Below are 19032 nucleotides of genomic sequence, written 5' to 3' on the forward strand. Positions count from 1 at the left end.
AGAAAGCACAGAGCAGCTGCAGAGCTCAAAGTTAACTGAGCACAGGTTTTGCCTGTGCTTGGGGATTTGCACAGGTGAGAAGGGGTTGTTTCCCAGCCTGCTGCATCAAACAATGGTGAAAGTTCAGGGGCAGAAGGCCAGGGTTCAATCCCTGGCACCACATGGCATACCTCCTGGGAACCAAGATCAACCCCATAGAGCTTCTAAAATTTAAAAAGGATATAGGAGGTGTTTTTCACAGAAAAACTTTCTGTTCTCCAATCAAAATCCCAATCTAAAAAAGCAGTACTTTCACATGTTCACATAAATGGCATATTTGCATGAAAAATATTTTCCCCAAACAGGAAAATGCCTTGTTGTGCACTTCATTAAATATATGTAACATCTAGCTCAAAAAAGAAGTGTTGTTTTCATGAGCTGCACAATTCTGCAGTAAGGGAAGTTGGGAAGGGGTCCTGTTCCAGAGGGGGTCCGGAAGGGCCAGTGCCACCTGGAGGGCAGCATGTAGTGCTGAGGCCAGAGATAATCAGGGTGATGTTACATGCCCTGTGGGCAGACTGTGGCTCTCTGGGGGGCAGGCCCTTGCCTGTGCTTGGGGATTTGCACAGGTGAGAAGGGGTTGTTTCCCAGCCTGCTGCATCACACAATGGTGAAAGTTCAGGGGCAGAGAGTTGGGTCACAGCTCACCAAAGTGGCCCAGTGGGTTGGGATATCGGGTTGAGGGGCAAGAAGGCTGTGGAGAAAGGGAGACGGGGAGAAAGGAAGGGCAGGGCCGAGGCAACTGAAAGCAATAAGGAGCCTGGTCTCAGAACTACTGCAGAGAAACAGACAAAGTCACACCCTCGATCCATGCTGGGAAGACCCAGGAGAGGCCAGTGCATGGGGCACTCAGGGCCAGGGATCAGGGATGGAGGAGAGGAAGCTATGGGAGGTGCCAGGCTCAGGTAGTGATGCAGGTTAGGGGACCAGGGTCCCCCTCCCAGAAGAGCCAGGAGCAGCCACCTGGAGCAGAGAGGAGGCACTCTCCAGGCACTGTCACCAGGTCCCACACAGAGCTGGTGAGCAACAAGGCTCTAGGGCCCCTTCTGACCAGAAAGCGGGTGGGAAATGGAGAGGAAGGGGCTTCCCAGGTGACAGGGCAGGTTACAGCTGCCTGCATGAGCATGGTTTTGTGCCTCAGCTTCCTGTGACATGGACTAGCCAGATGCCAGCGAGCCCCTGAGCTCACACACATTCAGGTGCTATGTAGACAGGAAGCAACAGAATGCCCAGGAATTCAAGCAACTTAATGGCCCACACCCCACACCCCCAGGAGGAATCTGTTGTCAGTAGGTGAGGGTAGGAATTACAGGGTCTGGAGTTCCAGCCCCCACCCCCAAATAACACACCCATGTATACACACACAGTCACACATACACACAGAGGACATGTCCTACCACTTCAGAATCATCCTTGGCCCTGAAGCTGCATTTTCTAGGGGTACCCAGGATCACACAGCTTCAGGCAGGTGGAATGTGGCTGTGGCAAGAGCAGGGTAGTCCCGTGAACACTGCCCTGCAGAGACCCTGTCCCGTGGGGCCGCCCCAGCACACTGGCCCAGCTCTCCCTGCACTTCTCGGGGTCTCTGCTGAGCTCCCCAGTGGCCCCAAGTCTGGGTCCTGGTGCAAAGCACTCGGAGCCCTGCGTGCCCCTCTGCCTGTGGGTGAGGAGGGACAGCAGCAACCCTCTCTGACCGCTGCGTGTGGCTTTCCATCTGCTGCCAGAGTGGAGAGGCCAAGAACAGAGGAGGAGGAAGACACGAACAGCAGTGGCCCTGGAAGGGTGACTGGCTGTGGCAGGCATCCTGGTGGAGGAACCAGGACTCAGCAAGGTTGCCACAGGAGCTCCGGGTGGGCGGGGCTGGCCAGGGAGGCAGGTGGGGTTTCAGCAGGGGCTTCCTGAAAGCAGGTAGGGAGCAGAGCAGAGAACAGGATGGAGTAAGGCCCCGAGACCAAATGGAGGAGAGTACACTGACCCTGCACACAGCTGACAAGGGCTCCTTCCCCGGCACCCCACAGGGCTCCGAGTCAGGACACAGAGTGAGGAGTAAGCCCTGAGCACGACCAGGTGTGTCTTCAAAAAAAAAAAAAACAGACAAAAATAATAAAAAAAGAACGAAGCCATGAGCGTGAGGTATAAAATCTGTATTTATATTACAAAGACAAGAATACAGCACAGACACCACCGGGGACAGGAGGCAGGTGGCCCCCTCCAGCCAGGACTGTAACATGCCCAGGTGGCCAGCACCAGGCCCCGGGGGGCCCATTCTCTGGCAGAGCCTGCCCTGGAACCCAGACATGACCTGTGCCTGGCAGTGGGGATGGGGTCCAGGTCAGCAGGCCCAGAGAACAGGAGGGTGGACAGAGCAAAGCCGGTGGCCCAGCAGCTAGGGACTGTCCAGAGCAGATAAGAGGGTGGAGGCGCAAGGCCCCAAGTCAGGCCCCAGGTGCCCCTGGAAGGCAGCCTGGGCACCATCCCCGGAGAGTTACCCACTGCGACCCCACAGCATCAGGGCAGCTCTTCCCTGCCAGGCCTCCAGCAGGCCAGCCCGCGCAGACGGCAGCAACTCCTGGCACCAGGCCGGGGCACAGCTCGGCTCTGCTAGAGGTGGGGCGAGGGGGCAGCCCAGTGGGTACTGCAGCTCAAAGGCTCAGCTGCCAGAAGGTCACCAAAGGGCCACTGCAGAGACCCAGGGATTGGTCGGTGAGAGCCTCCAGTATAGGGGTGAGGCCAAGGCCGAAAGACATGGGTACACAGGCTGCCAATGGCGGATGCAGCCCTCAGCACGATGTTCGGACAGTCTCCCAGCCTGAGCCCCGTGGGCTGTTTCCAGCCACCACAGGGCTAAGGGGGGGCACCTGCTGCCCTACTGCAAGGGGAGGCAGCCCCACCCGGGGCCCCTGAGAGTACTGCTGAGTGTCTCAGGAAGAGCGTGCCAGGGACCAGTGGCCAGGAGAGGCACCACTGAATGCCAGGTCACATCCCTGGGGTCAGAGTCAGCTCAGCTGCCAAAGACTGTGTCTTGGGACCCCTGCCCTAGCTGCCGAGCTGCAGCCGTCCAGGCAGGAGCCTCTCCCTCTGCCCGGCAGCCCTGGGAGAGGGGAAAAGGCGGCCCCTTCCACAGCCCGAGGAGAGCGGGTAAGGGGAGCTGGGGGTGATGCTGGTGGTGGGCACGATGGGCAGACAGGCACAGGCACACGTGGGTGACGGGGACAGACGGACGAGTCCCTGAGACGCTGGGTCACTGCCCCCTCAGCACACAAGGACGCAACACAGCTAGGAAAATAGAGTACAAAATCTCATAGGGAAGGGGGCGGGGAGCGCCCCAGCCTCCCAGCCTTCCCTCTCTGTAAAAAATAGTCGGCGGATGCCTGGGGAGCCTGTGGGGGAGCCCGGCCTGAGCAGAGCAGCAATCTTCCCTAAGGGGGGAACAAAGCCCTGAGGTGCCAGGTGGGGGCCCAGCAGCGGGGCAGAGGGGCCTGGCCAGCACCCCGGTGTTCACCCGATCCTGACCCAACCCCGTCCTTCGCGGGTCCCGGAATCCACACCACCTTCTGCCTCCTTCTGCAGTGCTTGCCTCCTCCTGGGCTCCAGGCTGGGGTGTGAGCGCCCCTGGCATCCATTAATACTTGTGGAATGATTAGGGATCTGAGACCTGCCGCCGGCCCCGGGGAGGGGTGCAGGCAGCGTGGAGCTTCCGGAATGGCACAGCAGTGGGCCCAGGGAGTTGGCAGGACTGTGGGGTCGTGCAGGGCCTGGCCTAGGACAAGCCGCAGTGTCCCCCGCAGTCACCCTGCAGGCCGTAGTGGTCGTCCAGGTCACTGCTGCTGCCGGCACTGTCCAGCTCGCCGGGGCCGAACTCCATGCCCTCCACGTCCACTTCTGCACAGCACAAAGGGAGTAGGTCAGACACCCCGGGACCCCCAGAGTGAGGGTCACACTGCCTTCCTCAAGGATGCAAGCTCGGGACACGCACCCCAGCCCCCGCCCCACCCACCTTGCTCAGAGTCCGTGGAGAGGGCCGAGCCGGTGCTGTCCGTGCGCACGCGCTCCAGGCCCGGCAGTGACAGCTGCTCCAGGCGCCGCTTCAGGAAGCGATGCTCCCGTTGCAGCTGCTCCTTGATGCTCAGCGCCCGGCGGTCCTGCTCCTCCAATTTCTGGGGGTAGGGGGGTGGCCATGAGCCCTGGGACTGGGCAGCACCCCCTCCCCAGCCTAGCCAGACAGGGCCCAACCCTGCAACTCCAGTCCCAGGTGGATACCTGAAGTGCCTCCTCCCTGTTCCAGGAGGTCTGGGGCCTGCCCCATGGGCTATGGCACCTCCCCCAGGCAGGGTTCCTGGGTTGCCCACCAGCCCCCGGCTACAACCTTCACCTCAGACAGCCTCCTTCCCACTGGTTTCCCACAAGGTATCAGCATGACCCCTGGCCCTCCTGGTTCCCTCCCTGCAGATGTTCCCACAGGAGGGCCCCGGACGCCACTCACCTTGATGTGTGTCTTGGCGCGTTTCAGGAGGCTCAGCGTGGTGTGGCGGGTGCTGTCGGGGCCCAGCGGCACCAGCTGCTTCAGCTGCTCCAGGTACAGCCTGAGCTTGGCTCGCCTGAAAGCAGTGGAGTCTGGTGAGCGGGCAGGGCTCAGGGGCAGCACGGCAGCGCGGACGCCAGCTGGGGACAGGGCCTCCCGACCAACATTCCCACGAGGCAGCCAGGGACCCCCGGCCCTGAGTGATGGCCAGCCACCTCAGTCCGAGCCCCAGGCTCACTGCCGGCGCTGAGTCCCCTCACACTGGGCCGAGGGCACAGGGTACCAGTGGCTGCGCCCAGGATCAGCAGCCTCAGAGCGCATGCTCCTCGCCACCACGGGAAACGTAAGGCCATGGGGTCGGGCCCGTGTCCCCACACCAGGCAGAGGCCATCTGTGCTGGCCCCATTCCCCGGAGTAGGCTGGGCCAGGCTGCGTCCAGCTTTCAGGAGGCTGCAGCATCCGCCCCAGGCCCACAGGAGGGCGGCAGGCAGGAGGGTGGGCCACCCGGCCCCACATCTGCGCGGCCACGCTCCCCCCACCAACACTTCCCACAGTCCCCAGCACGGGCCAGCCCTCTCCAGGTGAGCCGCTCGGGCCTGGGGACCTTCCAGGGTTCGGGCAGAGACTGTGGCCGGCCTGAGCATCACGAAGAGGGGCCAGGCTTGGCCACGAGGCTCAGGGTCCTCAAGTGAGTCCCCACTGTGCCTGTCCCAGGCCAGCATTTGGCACCAAGGGACGGTGTGGGAATGGCCGGGTCCCCTCACCCAAGTGTCCCCACAGGACCACAGATCTGCTCCACCTGCGCCATGCCCAGTGAAACCCTGACATCTGCTGCTCACGGCACAAGCGCGACCGACCACGGTGGGACACCAGCAAACACAGACCACAGGAGGAGAGAAGCGAGAGGCCCCGAGTCCTACCCCCCCGAGCTGATTCTCACGGCCTGGGCGTTAAGTGAGCCCGTCAGCGTACAGAGCCAGCCACAGACGAGGGAGGCGCGTGGTCTGTGAAAGGACACAGCGGACGCACACACAGACTGGACAGGAGACAGTGGAGGCGGCGCACGCGGCTCCGGCGGCGGCTGGGCAGCGCTTATCTCTTTGGCTTTGTGCTTTTGGGGGCACTTTCCAGGTTTTCTATACTAAAAAAAACCACATATTACTTTTACAATCAGGAAAAGACACATTGTACAAGAAAGAAAAAACAGCTGAGAGACATGTCACAGTGAAGAGTTTTTGTGATACATGTAAAAATGACAGAGGCTGGGCCGGGAGCTCCCGTGGAAATGGGCAGAGACACAGACAGCGAATCACAGCGTACACACACACACAGATGCCTGGGAGCTCCCACAGCACCCTGAAACTGGCCGTGGGCCCAGGGACAAGGGTCCCAGGGCTACATTCACAATATGTATGCATGACCAGCAGAGAGGACATTGACCGGACCTGGGTGTAGGCCAGAGGGCTATGCCAGGGGCGCTGCACGGGCACAGCCGCTAGGAGGGGCAGGTAGACCGCCAAAAGCTGCCGCTCTAATGCAAGATAAGCACTGGGAAAGGGACACTACCGTGGCCTCAGCTGCCCACGGCATGCTAGAAGGGCGCCCCACGGTAGTCAGAATCCCCCCGCTGACACAGCCCAGCACCTACGCCCAGAGGGACTGGGCACTCAGCCTGGCTCATAGGCTAGGAGCTGACTGTGGTGAGCCTGGCAGTGCAGGGATACCCAAGGCAGTGCCCCACTCTCTGTGCCTGCAGATATCTGGGAGCACCCACTTCCTGAGCTTCTGGGGCTGCAGGGGCACAGCCCAGCTTAGGGCCACCTAGATTTCTTTTATTTTCCGTTTTGGAGGCACAACCAGCAATGCTCAGGGACCACTCCTGGTGGGACTCAGAGGACCACATATAGTGCCACAGATCAATGATCCCCTGCTACCTCACTCGGCCCACCCTGGACTTCTAAGGGCCCTGGGAAGCAGCTGCCCCAACCTGGCAATGGGGACCCTGTGACTGAACCCGGAATTCCTGGGAGCTTCAGAGTCACCCTCCTGAAGGGGCTCTGAAGTGTGGGTTTGGGGAACAGAGCTATCTGGAGGCATTGCTGCAGCTGTGTCCACTGGGGATGGCCACAGCCCAACCCGACACACAGACCTCCCCAGTGTGCCCAAGGGCCAGGACCCAGGGTCGGGTTGCTGGCACTGAGATTCAGGGCCTGGCTGTCAGAAGAAAGTGAGGCTGGGGGCTAGGGCCAGGGGAGCCACTGCTCCCCTGGGCTGTGGCCTTTCTTCTCTTCGACCCTCACTTCCTGGGACCTGGCAAAACCCCAGAGGCCCAAGTCAGGGCACACTCTGGACACGGGGCCAGCCCGTGCCCCTGCAGGTCCTCTGATATGGGGCCTCTGGCCCGTGAGACAGACTGAGGGGGGCTGTGAGGAGAGACGCCCACCCCCCTCCCCAGGACAGCATGTGAGATGTCTAGGGCTGAGCACTAAGCCGCTGGGAGGAAGGCCCAGGCTGTCAGGCCTCGGTGAGTATCGTGGATTCTCCTGTGACGGCACAGGCTGGGCAGACAGCTCTGGGACAAATGGGGAGGCCCCCAGCACCTCCAGGCGCCCAGGTGCTCCCTCCTCCCTCTTCTTTTTCCTGTCCTCCTCTTCTCCCCCTCCCCTCCTCCTCCCCATTCAGTCCTTCCTCCCCTCCCCCCAGGCACTCCAACTTCCTGTGCCAATGGCCAAGTGCACCTGTCACCTGAGTCCCCCCCACACACCTAACCCCACATGAGATCCTTGGGGCATCAGCACCAGTTCAAGCTGGTCAAGAACAGAGACCCCTCTATGGGGCTCAAGTGGCCCCACTGTCCCCCACCTGTGTAGCCCTGACTCCCAGAGGCCTGACAGACAGTGGCTGCAGCTAGGGTCCAGGAACAACCCCTCAGCTCTGCAGGCCATACCCGGGTGGCCCCCATGCCTACCCCTTCGCCCTGCGTCTGTGGGGCACCCCAGAAGTCTCTCCAGAATGCCACCCATGCAGCGGGCCCCACCATGGCCTCTCAGGAGCCTCTAGGACCAGGCCGGGAAATGCAGGTCGGCAAGGGAGCCCGGCAGGCCGGCTGCCACACACAGACCCCCATCTGACCAAAGAGGCCCCGATGCTGCATGGCTGGATGCAGAGCCACGCGGAGCTGGCCCCGAGCTTGGACCCACCCACATCTGGAGGCAGCCAATAGGTCACTCCCACAGCCCAGTGGCCAGGCCAGGGCCTCCCTGGCTGCCAGCTGCCCTTCCTGCCTCCAAGAGGCCACACAAGAGGCTTACCGCTGGTAACAGGCGTGTGGACACACAGGCCAGAGTATCTCACTGGGCTGCGCTGTCCATGGCCCTGGACGAGACGCAGCGGAAGTGGCTTGAAGGCATGTGCTGGACAAAGGGGGCGGAGCCAGAGGGCACAGGGGACGTGGCCAGCCCAGAGCAGAAGCCTGCCTGGTGTGGGCAGTGTCCTGGCACCGAGGAGCTGCTGTCCCCGGCACTCAGACATCCCCAAGCACACAGTGTCCCCCCACAATGGGCCACCAGCTTCAGACCCCAGGCGGAGATTGAGGCAAGGCCGGGGCCCACGGCTATCACCGCAGAGGACAGGTCACTCACCTGTGCTTCTCTAGCTCGTTGTGCGAGGACCTGCGTGAGGAGACAGACAGTCAGTGGGGCCAGCACGAAGCGCAGCCCAAGATGGCCAGGGCCAGCAGTCAGAGCAGCTCCATCAGGCTGGCCTTCGGGAGGGGTCTCAGTGCCATGTGGCACAGGAACACACACGGAGACACAGGACAAAGGGACCAGTCCCCAGGGAACCTGTGTGCCCTGTAGGGCAATGGGGAAAGTCAAGGCCGGCTGGGGTCATGGCAGCAACAGGGCAGCTCTGGGCACTGCCCTGTGCCCCTTCTGGCTCCAGACCCCCTTCCCAGCCAGGGTGGCTCCTGAGAACAAGGCCGGGCAGGCTGTGGCCCGTGGGCTGGGGGGCACTGTGCCATCCCCACTACACACACACTCTTCGTCCACACCTTCTGGGCAGGGCAGTGCTGGACAGTAACTCCTGCTGCGGCCTCAGGCGACTCTGAAGCAGGCTCCAGGGGTCACATGCCCAGGCAAGGACTCTCACTCTCTGCCACATGTGGCCAGACATCCCCACTCCTGCCCTGGTCCCACATACTGCCCGTGCTTGCCGGGACTGGACGGGCACAGAAGGCTGAGGGAAGCTCAGAACCCTTGGTCCCTGCTCTGCCCTAGCCCTAAAACCCTCTGGGTCCCACTTCCAGTGTCCTCCAGCTGGCCACGAGTGCAGAATCAGTTTACAGATCTCACCATGCCTCAGTTTTCCCAGTGGCAAGGATGGGGCAAGGACAGTGCACAGAATGTGGGGGCTCATTGGTGGTGAGGGGCATATCAGTACACAGGAAGCTCGCCTCTCCCGAAACTGCGCCCTGCAGAGACCGGGGCTAGCCAGTCCAGAGGATCCAGGAGCCAGCGCCCCATCTGCATGCGCCTCCTACCTGGGCCCCAGCACAAAACTCCAGGCCCCACCCAGGCCAGGCACCCCTTCCGAGCTTCCCTAGGTCCTCAGTCACTACACCAGAAGGTGCTGCCCCTGAGCCAGATGGGACCCCCAGGCTCGGCCCCCCCGCAACGGTATTTAACAGGGAAGCCCGGGGCCCCAAGCGGGTGGGGTGCTGGTCCTGCACCTGGATGAAGGGGCTGGGGGGTTCTGGAGCTGTCCAGACACGCACACCATGCGCCCGCGCCCTGTGCCCCAAGACATCCCTGACGCCCGCACCCCGCCGTGCGCACAGGACGGCCTCGACACCCACAAGCCCGGGACTGGACCTGACGAACCGACACCCGCACCCTGTGCACAGGACGGCCCGACACCTGTACCCTGCTCACCGGTACAGGCCAGAAACCCGCACCCCGCACCCCGGGACTGGACGGGGCGACCCAACGCCCCGCCCCGCGCCCCGCGCACCAGGACAGCCCCAACGCCGGCACTAAGGCATGCGCACGGGACGGGCCCGACACCCACAAGCCCGGGACTGGACCGGCCGGCCCGACACCCGCACCCGCTGGACGGGCGGGGCGCGGGCTGTACTCGTGGCACTGTTTACGCGAGCGGCCGGGAGGCGCGGCCGCGGGAAGATGGCGACGGCGGGAGGGGCCGGGCGGGGCCGGGGGCGCGCCGCCTCCTCCACGCCGACCGCCCGGGCTGCGCGCGGGGAACGCACGGGGGACGCGCGGGCCGAGGGCCCGGGCGCAGGCGGCGGGACGCTCCGGGGGTTGGGTGCGGCCGGATGCGGCGGGGGCGGGGGCGCGGGGGACGGTACCTGTTGTTCGGGGCCTTGCGCACCAGGCCTGCCGCCTTTGTTTTCTTCCTGGCATACTCGCCGTCGAAGGGCAGCACCGAGGCGTACCCGTGCTCGGCCTCTGCGGGCAAGACGGCGCGGTCAGCGGGTGCCCCCAGCGCGGTCCCGCCCGCCCCCCGCCCGCCCGCAGTCCGGAGCACAAAGGGGCGCGGGCGCTACCTCGGTCCCTGCGCTCCAGGTACTCGGCGGCCTCCAGCAGGATCAGCAGCGAGTTCAGCTCCATCCTCGCCCCGTGCCGCGCCCCGGGACGGCGGCGGCCGCTGCCCGGCCCACTTCGGCCGGCCCCGCTCGCCGCCCGCCCCGCACGCCCGCCCGGCGGCACCACTTCCCGGCTACGCAGAGGCGCTGCGCTCGGCTGCCACCCTTCGCCCCAGCCCTCAAATTGACACCTAGGGGCGAGCGGCAGCCCGTACAGCCAATGGGGAGCGAGTTCTGAGACGCGGGGGCGGGCGACGCGTGGGATCCAAGCCAATGGGCAGCGACCGAACGGCTCGGGCGGGGCCGAGAATGTTGACAGATGCGTAGCTCGCTGCCTATTGGCTGGCCGCACTAGTAACAATTTAGAAGCGCAAGCTTAGCAACAGCACGTGGTGGCCCGGCCCCCGCCCTCGCTGACTGGCTGGCGGCGTGCATGTTAAGTAGGTGCCGCACGCTCATTGGTCTAGGGGAGTCTATGTAAAGTAGGCGCTGGGCCAATGGTCAGTCGCGCGGCACGCAGCCAATGAGCGCGCGGCGCCGGCCGCGTTGCCAAGAGGAAGCGCGGCGCGGCCGCTGGACGTCCACGGGCGTGCCTGGGCGCGTGTCGTGACCCGGGGACCGCGCGTGCACCCGCGAGACGCGTAGGGGCGCCCCCAGAGCGGAGCTTCGTGGTGTCGGGGTGCCGAGTGCGGCTGCGAAACGACGCCCGGAGAGAGCAGATCGCTCGGAGGCGAACTGTGGGGAAACTAACTGAGGGGATGTGGGGACGGGAGAGCCGGCGAGGCCTTGATGGGTGTAGAAACTGGACTCTGTTGTTGGCGTGGGTGATCCGAGGGATCCCGCGCCCCTGGGCGCAGGATCGGGTGTCTGGACCTGACACGTCGCGGGGGAGGGGACAGCCGCCCATGAGGACACAGCGCGCCCCAGTTTAGGCAGAGGACCTCGGCCCGGTGCGCAGCGGAAGGAGCCCGTGCCCGGCGCAGCGGGTCCCTTCCTGTACCTCTGGCACCGCTGGCCCCTGTGGTTCGCGGGGAGGGTAGTTTGGCCTACCCTCCCCGCCAAACTACCCTCCCCGCGGTAGGGGGAGACTTAGGTGCTGCCCCCAGTCCCTGGCAGCCCGGCGGGACTCTGCCTTCTGCGTCCCACGCAGGGGAAGCCGAAGGCCAGTTCTCCAGGAGACATTGCGAGGTGCGAGGTGCGTCTTCCCAGCTTCCCGGGGGTGGTCCCTGGCACCTGCGCCTCCATTGGTGGCGGGGAGGCGGGGACACCACTGGCCATGTTTCGCTGGGCTGGGCTGTGTGGAGGAAGAGGAGGGGCAGTGGCATGCCAGAAGCCCAGCAGATGGGGCGGCTCCAGGGTGACAGTGCAGAAGGTGCATGGAGGGGGTGGGGGGGGCTGCAGCAGGATCCTGAGGGAAGGATGCCCATGGGGCAGATGCTGACAGGTGGAGGTCAGCGATGCGCCCACCAAGTTTGCGGGGTGGCACCTCACAGCCTCATCTGCACCACTTCGTCTTTCCTGCTCTTCTGGGAGCAGGGACCTGGCCCAGCCCAGTCCAGTGTCCAGGCCCCTCCCCTCTACACCTGCCCTATTTGAGTGCCCAGCAGGAGCTGATTTGGGTGGGGACCCCTCAGCCTGGATGCTCTGTCCTTCCCTTTGCAGTTCCCCCTCTGGGATTCAGAGCAGAGGAAGAGGATTCCAAGTTCAGATCTGGGGGAGGCTGGTTTGCTCCCCTGCCCCGGGTTTCACAAGGGTATTTGATGCCCTAAGGTCACCCAAGGGAAGCAAACTTCTAGAATGCTGCTTCCCAATCTTCCTTCCTTGGCCCACTGGGCCCTCTCAACTGAGGGGCTGTGCCTACTACTTCCCTCCCTTCCTTCTCCCTCCCCCTCCCCCTCACTACTCTTAGATCTTCCCTCTCTGCCTCTCCTTCCCTCTCCACTCTCCTCCTTCCCTTCTCTGCTCTCCCCCTCTCCCCTTCTCCCTCCCACCTGTCCCTTACCCCCACCCCACTCTCTCCCTCTCTCCTTACCTCTTCCTCCCCCAACAGACCTTCAGCCTCTCTCATTTTGGGGACCACTTGGCCCTTCAGTCTCTGGGTGCCTTCCTGCTGCTACCCCTCCCCACCTCACTCCTTCCAGGCAGGAGGCTCAGCCCCTTTAGAGCCTGGAACCCCCCACCTGCCTTTCTTGGACCTGGGGTGGCAGGTTCTGTGAGGGGACCTGGCCTGGTCAATAGGCTCTGGGTAGGGCCAGCCCAACACTGTGCCTCCTCCAGAGTCCGCTCCCCTGCACCGGACCCTTGGTGTGTCCTGGAACTGAGGTGGGGAGGCTCCCCAAAGCTGCCCTGCTTTAGTCTGTGAGACCCTAACTCGGTCAGGTAACCTCACTGAATCTTCAGTATGCCCACCAAGCAGCTGGCAGGCCCTCCCTCTGCCTCAGCAATTTCCACTTGGCCCCCTGGGCTCCTACTGGAGGCATTCAGGCGACAGCTGGAGTCTGAGGTCAGGGCCCCCGGCACAGCCCACGCACGTTCTGGGCCCTGAACATGTGGAGTGGGGTTTGTTGTCTCCCTGTGGCAGGGAGCCCGGCTCTGGAGGACGGCAGGGGCAGTGGGGTGGGCTCCCCTGGCCGCCACGGGGACCTGCAGCAGGCCCCTGGAGGAAGTGTGGCCCTGGGCCCCCAGGACGATGTGGTCCCCACAGCCCCTCGCACTGTGGAGCGGGGAGGGTGGGCGGCTCGCCGGGTGCTCACAGAGCGTGTACGAACTGAGGCAGCCAGCAGCAGCTGGGCACGTGAGCTGCCTGCCAGGGCGGCGCCGAGGGGCCCCCGGAGTGCTCCTGGGCAGGGCGGCGCGGGGGCAGGCACAGAGGCGACAGCGCTGGGTCCGTAAATAGATTTATGTGTCCGTCACAGCGTTTAGAAAATAAAGCTCATCTCCCGACGCGTCTCCGCTCACAGCGCCGCGCGCTCGCGGTAGAAGGGCGTGACGTGGAACACGTAGCAGTGCGTGCACACGCGCACCGGCCGCACCTGCCCGTAGCGCGGAAGCGGCGCCGAGTGCGGGGAGCAGCGCGAGCAGAAGATCTGCGGGAGACGGGGGTGAGCGCGGGGCGGGTGGGGGCTAGCCAGGGACCGCGCCCCCCGGAACCCAGCCCCGAGCGCCCCGCACGCCCCACGCCCGGAACCCGTCCCGCCCCGCGCGCCCCACGCCCCCGGAACATCCCCCGCCCCGTGAGCCCCGCGCCTCCGGACCCCTGCCCCGCGCGCCCCGCACTCCCAGGACCTCCGCCAACCCCGGACGTCTGCCCTGCGCCCCAGGGACCCCCACCCCGAGCGCCCCCGCCCCGCCGCCCACCTTCCCGCAGCTGCGGCAGTGGTGCTTCCTGCGGATGACCGTGAAAGGCGCTTTGCAGGCCGTGCAGAAGCCGCAGACTTCGTCCGGGACCCACTCGGGCGGCTCTGTGACCACAACGGGGACGCGGGGACGCGTCACGGGGCGCCAGGCGGGGCCCAGCACCGGAGCTCCCGGCCCGCTCCGTGCCGCTCCGTGGGGCCTCCTCGGCCATGGGCGGTGCCTGTCCTCACCGAGCCCACGGACTCCAGGTCAGTTCACTCCAGCCTTGCCCGCCCAGAGCCCCCAACACCTCCAGCCCCGCCCACCTCACCCAGGGTCCACACACCTCCAGCCCCGCCCACCTCACCAGGGTCCACACACCTCCAGCCACGCCCACTTGCCAGGGCCCCCACACCTCGGGCCCTGCCCACCTGCCCGCGCCCCCCACACCTCCGGCCAGGAGCCTTCAAGTGAGGTTTGCTCTGAACTGGAGTGACAGTGACTGGCACGGCTGTGCTGAGCAGAGGCCCCATGTGGCTCCAGCCAGCAACCCATCCATCCTGGGTGATCCCTCAGGGCTCCTGCCCCTCACACAGCCAGCAACACTGGGCATGGCCACCCTCCCAGAGCCTATGTCAGCACCTTTGTCTGCATATGTAGCCTGGCAGGACCCCCCAGCTCTCTCCTCTCCACACCCCTGCCTACCTACACAGGCCGTCTAGTTATCAGGAGGAGAACCTGTCTGTGAACACCCCCACACTGGGGTGGCACCCCGCCATGCCAGGGGCTGCCTTCCTGTGAAGTCTGGGCTGGCAGCCCAGGGAGACAAGGCCCTGCTGCCACCCTCTCCCGGGGGGGCCCTGGTCTGGGGACAGACAGTCCTGCTCCTGGGGGCTGGGGAGGTGCAGCCTATAACCCAGGGGGTCATGGAAACTGGCCCAGGTCGCCAGAAGACGAAGGAAGGCGTGACCAGAGCAGTGACCTCAGGCCTCTGGGCTTCCGTCCCACAGGCACGGACACTGCCCTGGGTGCTCCTTCCCTGCGCCAGCCCAGAGTGCTGCCTCCGGCAGCCTCTCCACCAGCCTCCCCACCAGCCTCTTCGCCAGCCTCCTCACCAGCATCCCCACCAACCTCCCCACCACCTTTCGCTAGCCTCCCCACCAGCCTCTCACCAGCCTCCCTGCCAGTCTCCCCACCAGCATCCCCACTAACCTCCTCACCAGCCTCTCAGCCTCCCCACCAGCCAGCCTCCCTACCAGCCTCCCGCCAGCCTCCCTACCAGTCTCCCTGCCAGCCTTACGCGCACCTTCCAGGCCCCCTTCTCGGGTCTTGGCTGCCAGCTCCGAGGATGATGAGGTCTCCTGGCACAGAGCACAGTCCTCCAGTGCGGCGCTGCGCAGGCTCTGTGTGACTGAAGGGGCAGGACGACTGGGGGCATTCTGCCCCTGGCTGTGCCCACAGGTCAGCCCCCCTAACCCAGCAAGGGCAGCGGGCACTGAGAGTGCTGAAGGCACAGGTCCTGCTCAGGGAGGCCTCGGCACCTGTGTCTTGGCAGGAAGTGGCAGGGGCAGCTGTGGGGGTGCAGCCCTCGTGGGCGTGGCCAGCAACTGCCCTGGCCAGGCTATGCCCTGCCCTCCCAGACAGGGTGAGCACGGCCCCACAGGGAGGGCCAGAAAGCATGGGCAGGCTTGTGAGACACTATGTGCACATGTAGGCACATTTGGTACACGTGAGCATGTACATAGCCCACGTGCGCATGACCGTGCATGTGTGTGCATGTGTGGTGCTTTCTGAAATGGAGTACAGATGGTCACAGGTGAGTCACACTTTCCTTAGCGGGGGAGCTGAGGTCTTCCCGGGGAAGGCCTTTCTCCAGCCTGTGGGGTGTGTGTGGGGGGAGAAAGGGCCACACTCAGGCATTTCCCTTTGGGCTGGGGGGCAAGTGAGGCCTGGGGGCCACCAGGACAGGGCAGGGACAATCCTGTGTCCCCACATTCCTAGCGGTGGGCAGGATGTCAGCAAGGCCTCACCTTTCTTTAGCTTGTCCTTGTCATCTGTTTCTGGCTTGGTGGCCATGACCTCAAAGAGGGTCTTGAGGATACTCCTCAGGTCACTGGCATAATTGGTCTGCAGCTGGTCAGCCACGCCTGCAGAGGGGCCATGGGGGGCTGCTGAGTACAGCCAGAGCTCAGGGCCAGACCCAGCCCCTGGAAGCCAATCCTTGGACAGAAATAAAGTCCTGGAGTTGAGGAGACCAGGGAGTGTGAGACGTCCAGAGAGGCCAGCCGGAATGCCAGTGCTCGTAAGGCTGGCCTCTGAGGCTGCCCCAGTGCCCAGCCACGGCCCCTCATGGAGGGAACTGGGCCAGAGCTGTTCTGTCAGTCACCTGCCTTCATCCCTGGGCAAGCATGGGGTATGTTTGCTGGGCTGTACTGGGAACAGTGTCCAGGGCCCACTACTCCCGCCCCCAGCCGGTTCCCGGTCTGCATCTTCCTGCTCCACAGGCCCCCAGGGGCACGGGGCGGGTGGGTAGGACACACAGAGCTGGCCCTGCCCTGGGGCAGGGAGAGGCCAGCAGGAAACAGGGGAAGTTTTCTAGCACTTTCTATACATCCAGACCGTTACATGTCAGTATTGAAAACACCTGCTGAAAAACAAACATTTGCCTCGTCTCGCTGTCTGGTCAGGAGGGGGCCCGACACCTGTCCCTGCTCAACAATGGGGTGACACCACCTGCCCCCCGCCCCTGCCCCGGCACGCCCATGTCTGTCCCAGGCACGGTACCCACCTGAGATGCAGACAAACAGGCGGTGGATGAGGTCGTGGCTGCCGTGGAACCGCGATCGGATCTTCTCTCTCGTGGCCATAGGAGCCACCTCAGGGCCTGTCTTGTCTGTGGCAGCACTGCAGGGGAGAGATAGGCAGGGGCGCGGGGGCGCTGAGGTGCAGTCCTTCACCCCCTCCCGGGTTCCTCTCGCACCCTCCTACAGGGATCCTCAGACAGGCCACAGGCTGCCCCCACGCCTGCACTGGGCCTGGGGTGGTCAGCGGCAGGCGCCCCGGGATACAGGCAGGCAGGGAGCGCGGCGAGCATGGTCCGGGGCCTTGCAGCGGTACCTCCTCAGGATACGGCAGGGAGCGTGGCTCTGAGTCTCCAGTGCCCTCACTGGCCCTCCAGAACCAGGCTCTAAGCGGAGCCCACCTGCCACAGCGGGGCTGTTTCTGCCGGCAGCCCCCCATGCCCTGGCCTCCCTCTCTGTGTGACCACCCTAGGCAGCCTCTGGGGCTTTTCCTCTCTTCCTTCCTTCCTCCCTCCTCCCCTCGGTGCTTAATGTCCGCCTCTGGTTCTTCCTCTGGCCTTGGAGCAGACGCGAGTCTCTGTGCTCCTCCAAAGGCCACCCGGGCCCACTTCACTGAGGGGACTTCATGGCAAGCCTGGCAGACAGCTGGACCTCTTGTGAACATCTCCAGGCCCTGTGTGTTCCAGAACATTCCACCCCAGGATGGAAGTCAGGTCTCGGCTGGCAGGCAGGAGCAGTGGCCACAGCCTCAGGCCAAGGGTCACTTCTCCTGTGAGAGGGCAGGTGCTGACATATCCAAGGGGCTCCTGCAGGAAGACCCCCAAGTGCAAAGGTGGCCAGCCCAAGGTCAGGACCCTGGCCGCTTCCTGGGGACGGGGACACCAGAGCTCCTGAGGGAGAGGGGCAGTGGTTCTGGGGACATGAAGAGTAACCAGAGCTTAGGGGCGGGGCCACTGCGCTGTGGTGGGGTACACGGACTGGCTGTGCACCGCACACCACACTGATAGGACCCTCTGATGACAGCAGGGCGGTGAGCCAGACACAAGCACGGCCCACCCCACAGCTTCGAGGACAAGGCCGCATCCCGGCAGCTGGCAGGCAGAGTGGCATAGTCCTGACTCGCGGGCCCCTGGGTTTCTGTCCTCCGGACCAAGGCAGAGTCAGGATCTGTGAGTTCCACAGAGCTGGCATCTCGGGGGAAGTCGCTCAGCTGTGCACGGGAGCCTCGGGAATGCACAGGGCAAGTGCGGGCCGACCCCCAGAGGCAGCCATGGGCAGCTTCTCTGCCCCTGTTATTTAAACTGTGGTTTACAAAGTTCATAATGCGCTTGTTACACGCGTGCAATATTCCAATCCCACCACCACTGCGACCTTCCCCTGCCTTTATCCCCGTCTTCCCAACCACTCAAGCCTGCCCCCATAGAAAGCTACAATAATTTATATTGCTAGTTACTATCAAATGGCTAATAAGTGGAATTATCAAAAACTATTTAGTGAAAGAAAATTAGTGAAAGTGTATCTCACTGTGGGGATATTAGGTCCTTGTCTGTTAGCTGGGCCTTCTGTGTTAATGTTTTTGCTAATCAAGCTTAGCTGGCTTCTACGTTACATTCCCATCCAACCTGGTCTGCTCCTTCTGGGATGTTAGTATTGTAGGGTTTGGAGATGTCGCTCCGAAAGTCCAGAACATTTAACTGCTGGTCAGGGAGCTTACATGGCGAGGTGGCAGGATCTGGGTGTGACTGCTGGGGCTTCAGGAAGTACAGGGTGGGGGGACAGGTCGCCCACCCAGACTCTGAGAAGGCGCAGAATTTTCAGACAGGAGGGAGATAGAGAGGGAAAGAAGGAAAGTGCCTGCCATAGAGCCAGAGAGGCAGGCTAGGGGTGGGGGTCGCAGGAGGGAAACTGAGGTTATTGGTGGTGGGAAATGGACACTGGTGGAGGAATGGGTGTTGGATCATTGTAGGCCTGAAACCCAATCACGAACAGCTTTGTAACTGTCTCACAGTGACTCAATTAAAATTTTTTTTAAATTTATTAAAAAAAAATTTTTTTTTAGACAGGTACCTTCTGACTGAGTCAGCTCTCCTCGCTTGCTGAACACCTCAGACTTCACCTGGGGGCTATACTGTGGGTTATAACTGTGGGCTACACCTGTGAGTTATACCTGTGGGCCATATCTGTGCATTATACCTGCGCGTTATACCTGTGGGCCATACCTGTTGGTTATACCTGTGGGCCATACCTGTTGGTTATACCTGTGGGCCATACCTCCAGGCAATACCTGTGGGTTGTACCTATGTGCCATACCTGTGGGCAATATCTGTGGGTTGTACCTATGTGCCATACCTGCAGGCAATACCTGTGGGTTGTACCTATGTGCCATACCTGTAGGCTATACCTGCGGGCCATAATTTTGGGCTATACCTATGAGCCATACCTGTGGGTTATACCTGTGGGTCATACCTATGGGTTATACTTGTGGGTTATACCTGTCGGCCATACCTGTGGGTTACACCTATGGGTTATACCTGTGGTTATACCTGTAGCCTACATGGTAGGGGACACCTGTGTGATACTATGAGCTGCCGGAAAGTCAGGCTGCCTGAGGGACGCACGTCTTCGCTGGATAGATTGAGCCCATGGGGGCGAGGGGGCACCAGAGAGACCAGCTGGGAGGGTGATCCCCGTCACCTTTCAGTCAGTGCCGTGGGGAAGGGTCACAGTGACCA

General features: G+C 63.1%; 2 protein-coding genes across 4 annotated transcripts in view; both read right to left on the minus strand.

Annotated features, from left to right (window-relative positions):
• Positions 1-2168: 2168 nt before the first annotated feature.
• On the minus strand, positions 2169-11187 carry MXD4 (MAX dimerization protein 4). Its single transcript, XM_055139599.1, has 6 exons — positions 10125-11187; positions 9927-10026; positions 8203-8232; positions 4523-4637; positions 4037-4196; positions 2169-3921 (listed from the first exon to the last, which is right to left on the minus strand). The coding sequence occupies exons 1-6, from the start codon at positions 10186-10188 to the stop codon at positions 3800-3802; spliced, it is 591 nt and encodes a 196-aa protein (XP_054995574.1). The 5' UTR covers positions 10189-11187; the 3' UTR covers positions 2169-3799.
• Positions 11188-13044: 1857 nt separating this feature from the next.
• ZFYVE28 (zinc finger FYVE-type containing 28) overlaps positions 13045-19032 on the minus strand; it is a 33405-nt gene continuing 27417 nt past the window's right edge. For 2 of the 3 annotated variants that reach the window (XM_055137735.1, XM_055137734.1), the window contains exons 9-13: positions 16288-16403; positions 15530-15646; positions 14806-14910; positions 13521-13624; positions 13045-13249 (exon numbers count right to left, since the gene is read on the minus strand). In XM_055137735.1, coding sequence (XP_054993710.1) covers positions 13118-13249; positions 13521-13624; positions 14806-14910; positions 15530-15646; positions 16288-16403 — 574 coding nt within the window. In that variant the 3' untranslated portion in view covers positions 13045-13117. Of the gene's footprint in view, positions 13250-13520; positions 13741-14805; positions 14911-15529; positions 15647-16287; positions 16404-19032 lie in introns of those variants that run through there. The other variant, XM_055137736.1, reaches the window with a different exon arrangement.

This window comes from Sorex araneus, chromosome 5 (genome assembly GCF_027595985.1).
Source record: "Sorex araneus isolate mSorAra2 chromosome 5, mSorAra2.pri, whole genome shotgun sequence".
NCBI classification, from domain to species: domain Eukaryota; kingdom Metazoa; phylum Chordata; class Mammalia; order Eulipotyphla; family Soricidae; genus Sorex; species Sorex araneus.

Excerpts from the sequence above, each read along its gene's own strand:
- MXD4 (XM_055139599.1), bottom strand. The coding sequence starts at position 10,188 with ATGGAGCTGAACTCGCTGCTGATCCTGCTGGAGGCCGCCGAGTACCTG. Across the intron at positions 10,027-10,124 it reads CCTGGAGCGCAGGGACCGAG|AGGCCGAGCACGGGTACGCC; the intron begins GTAGCGCCCGCG and ends TCTTGCCCGCAG. Across the intron at positions 4,197-4,522 it reads GCGCCAAGACACACATCAAG|AAATTGGAGGAGCAGGACCG; the intron begins GTGAGTGGCGTC and ends CCCTACCCCCAG.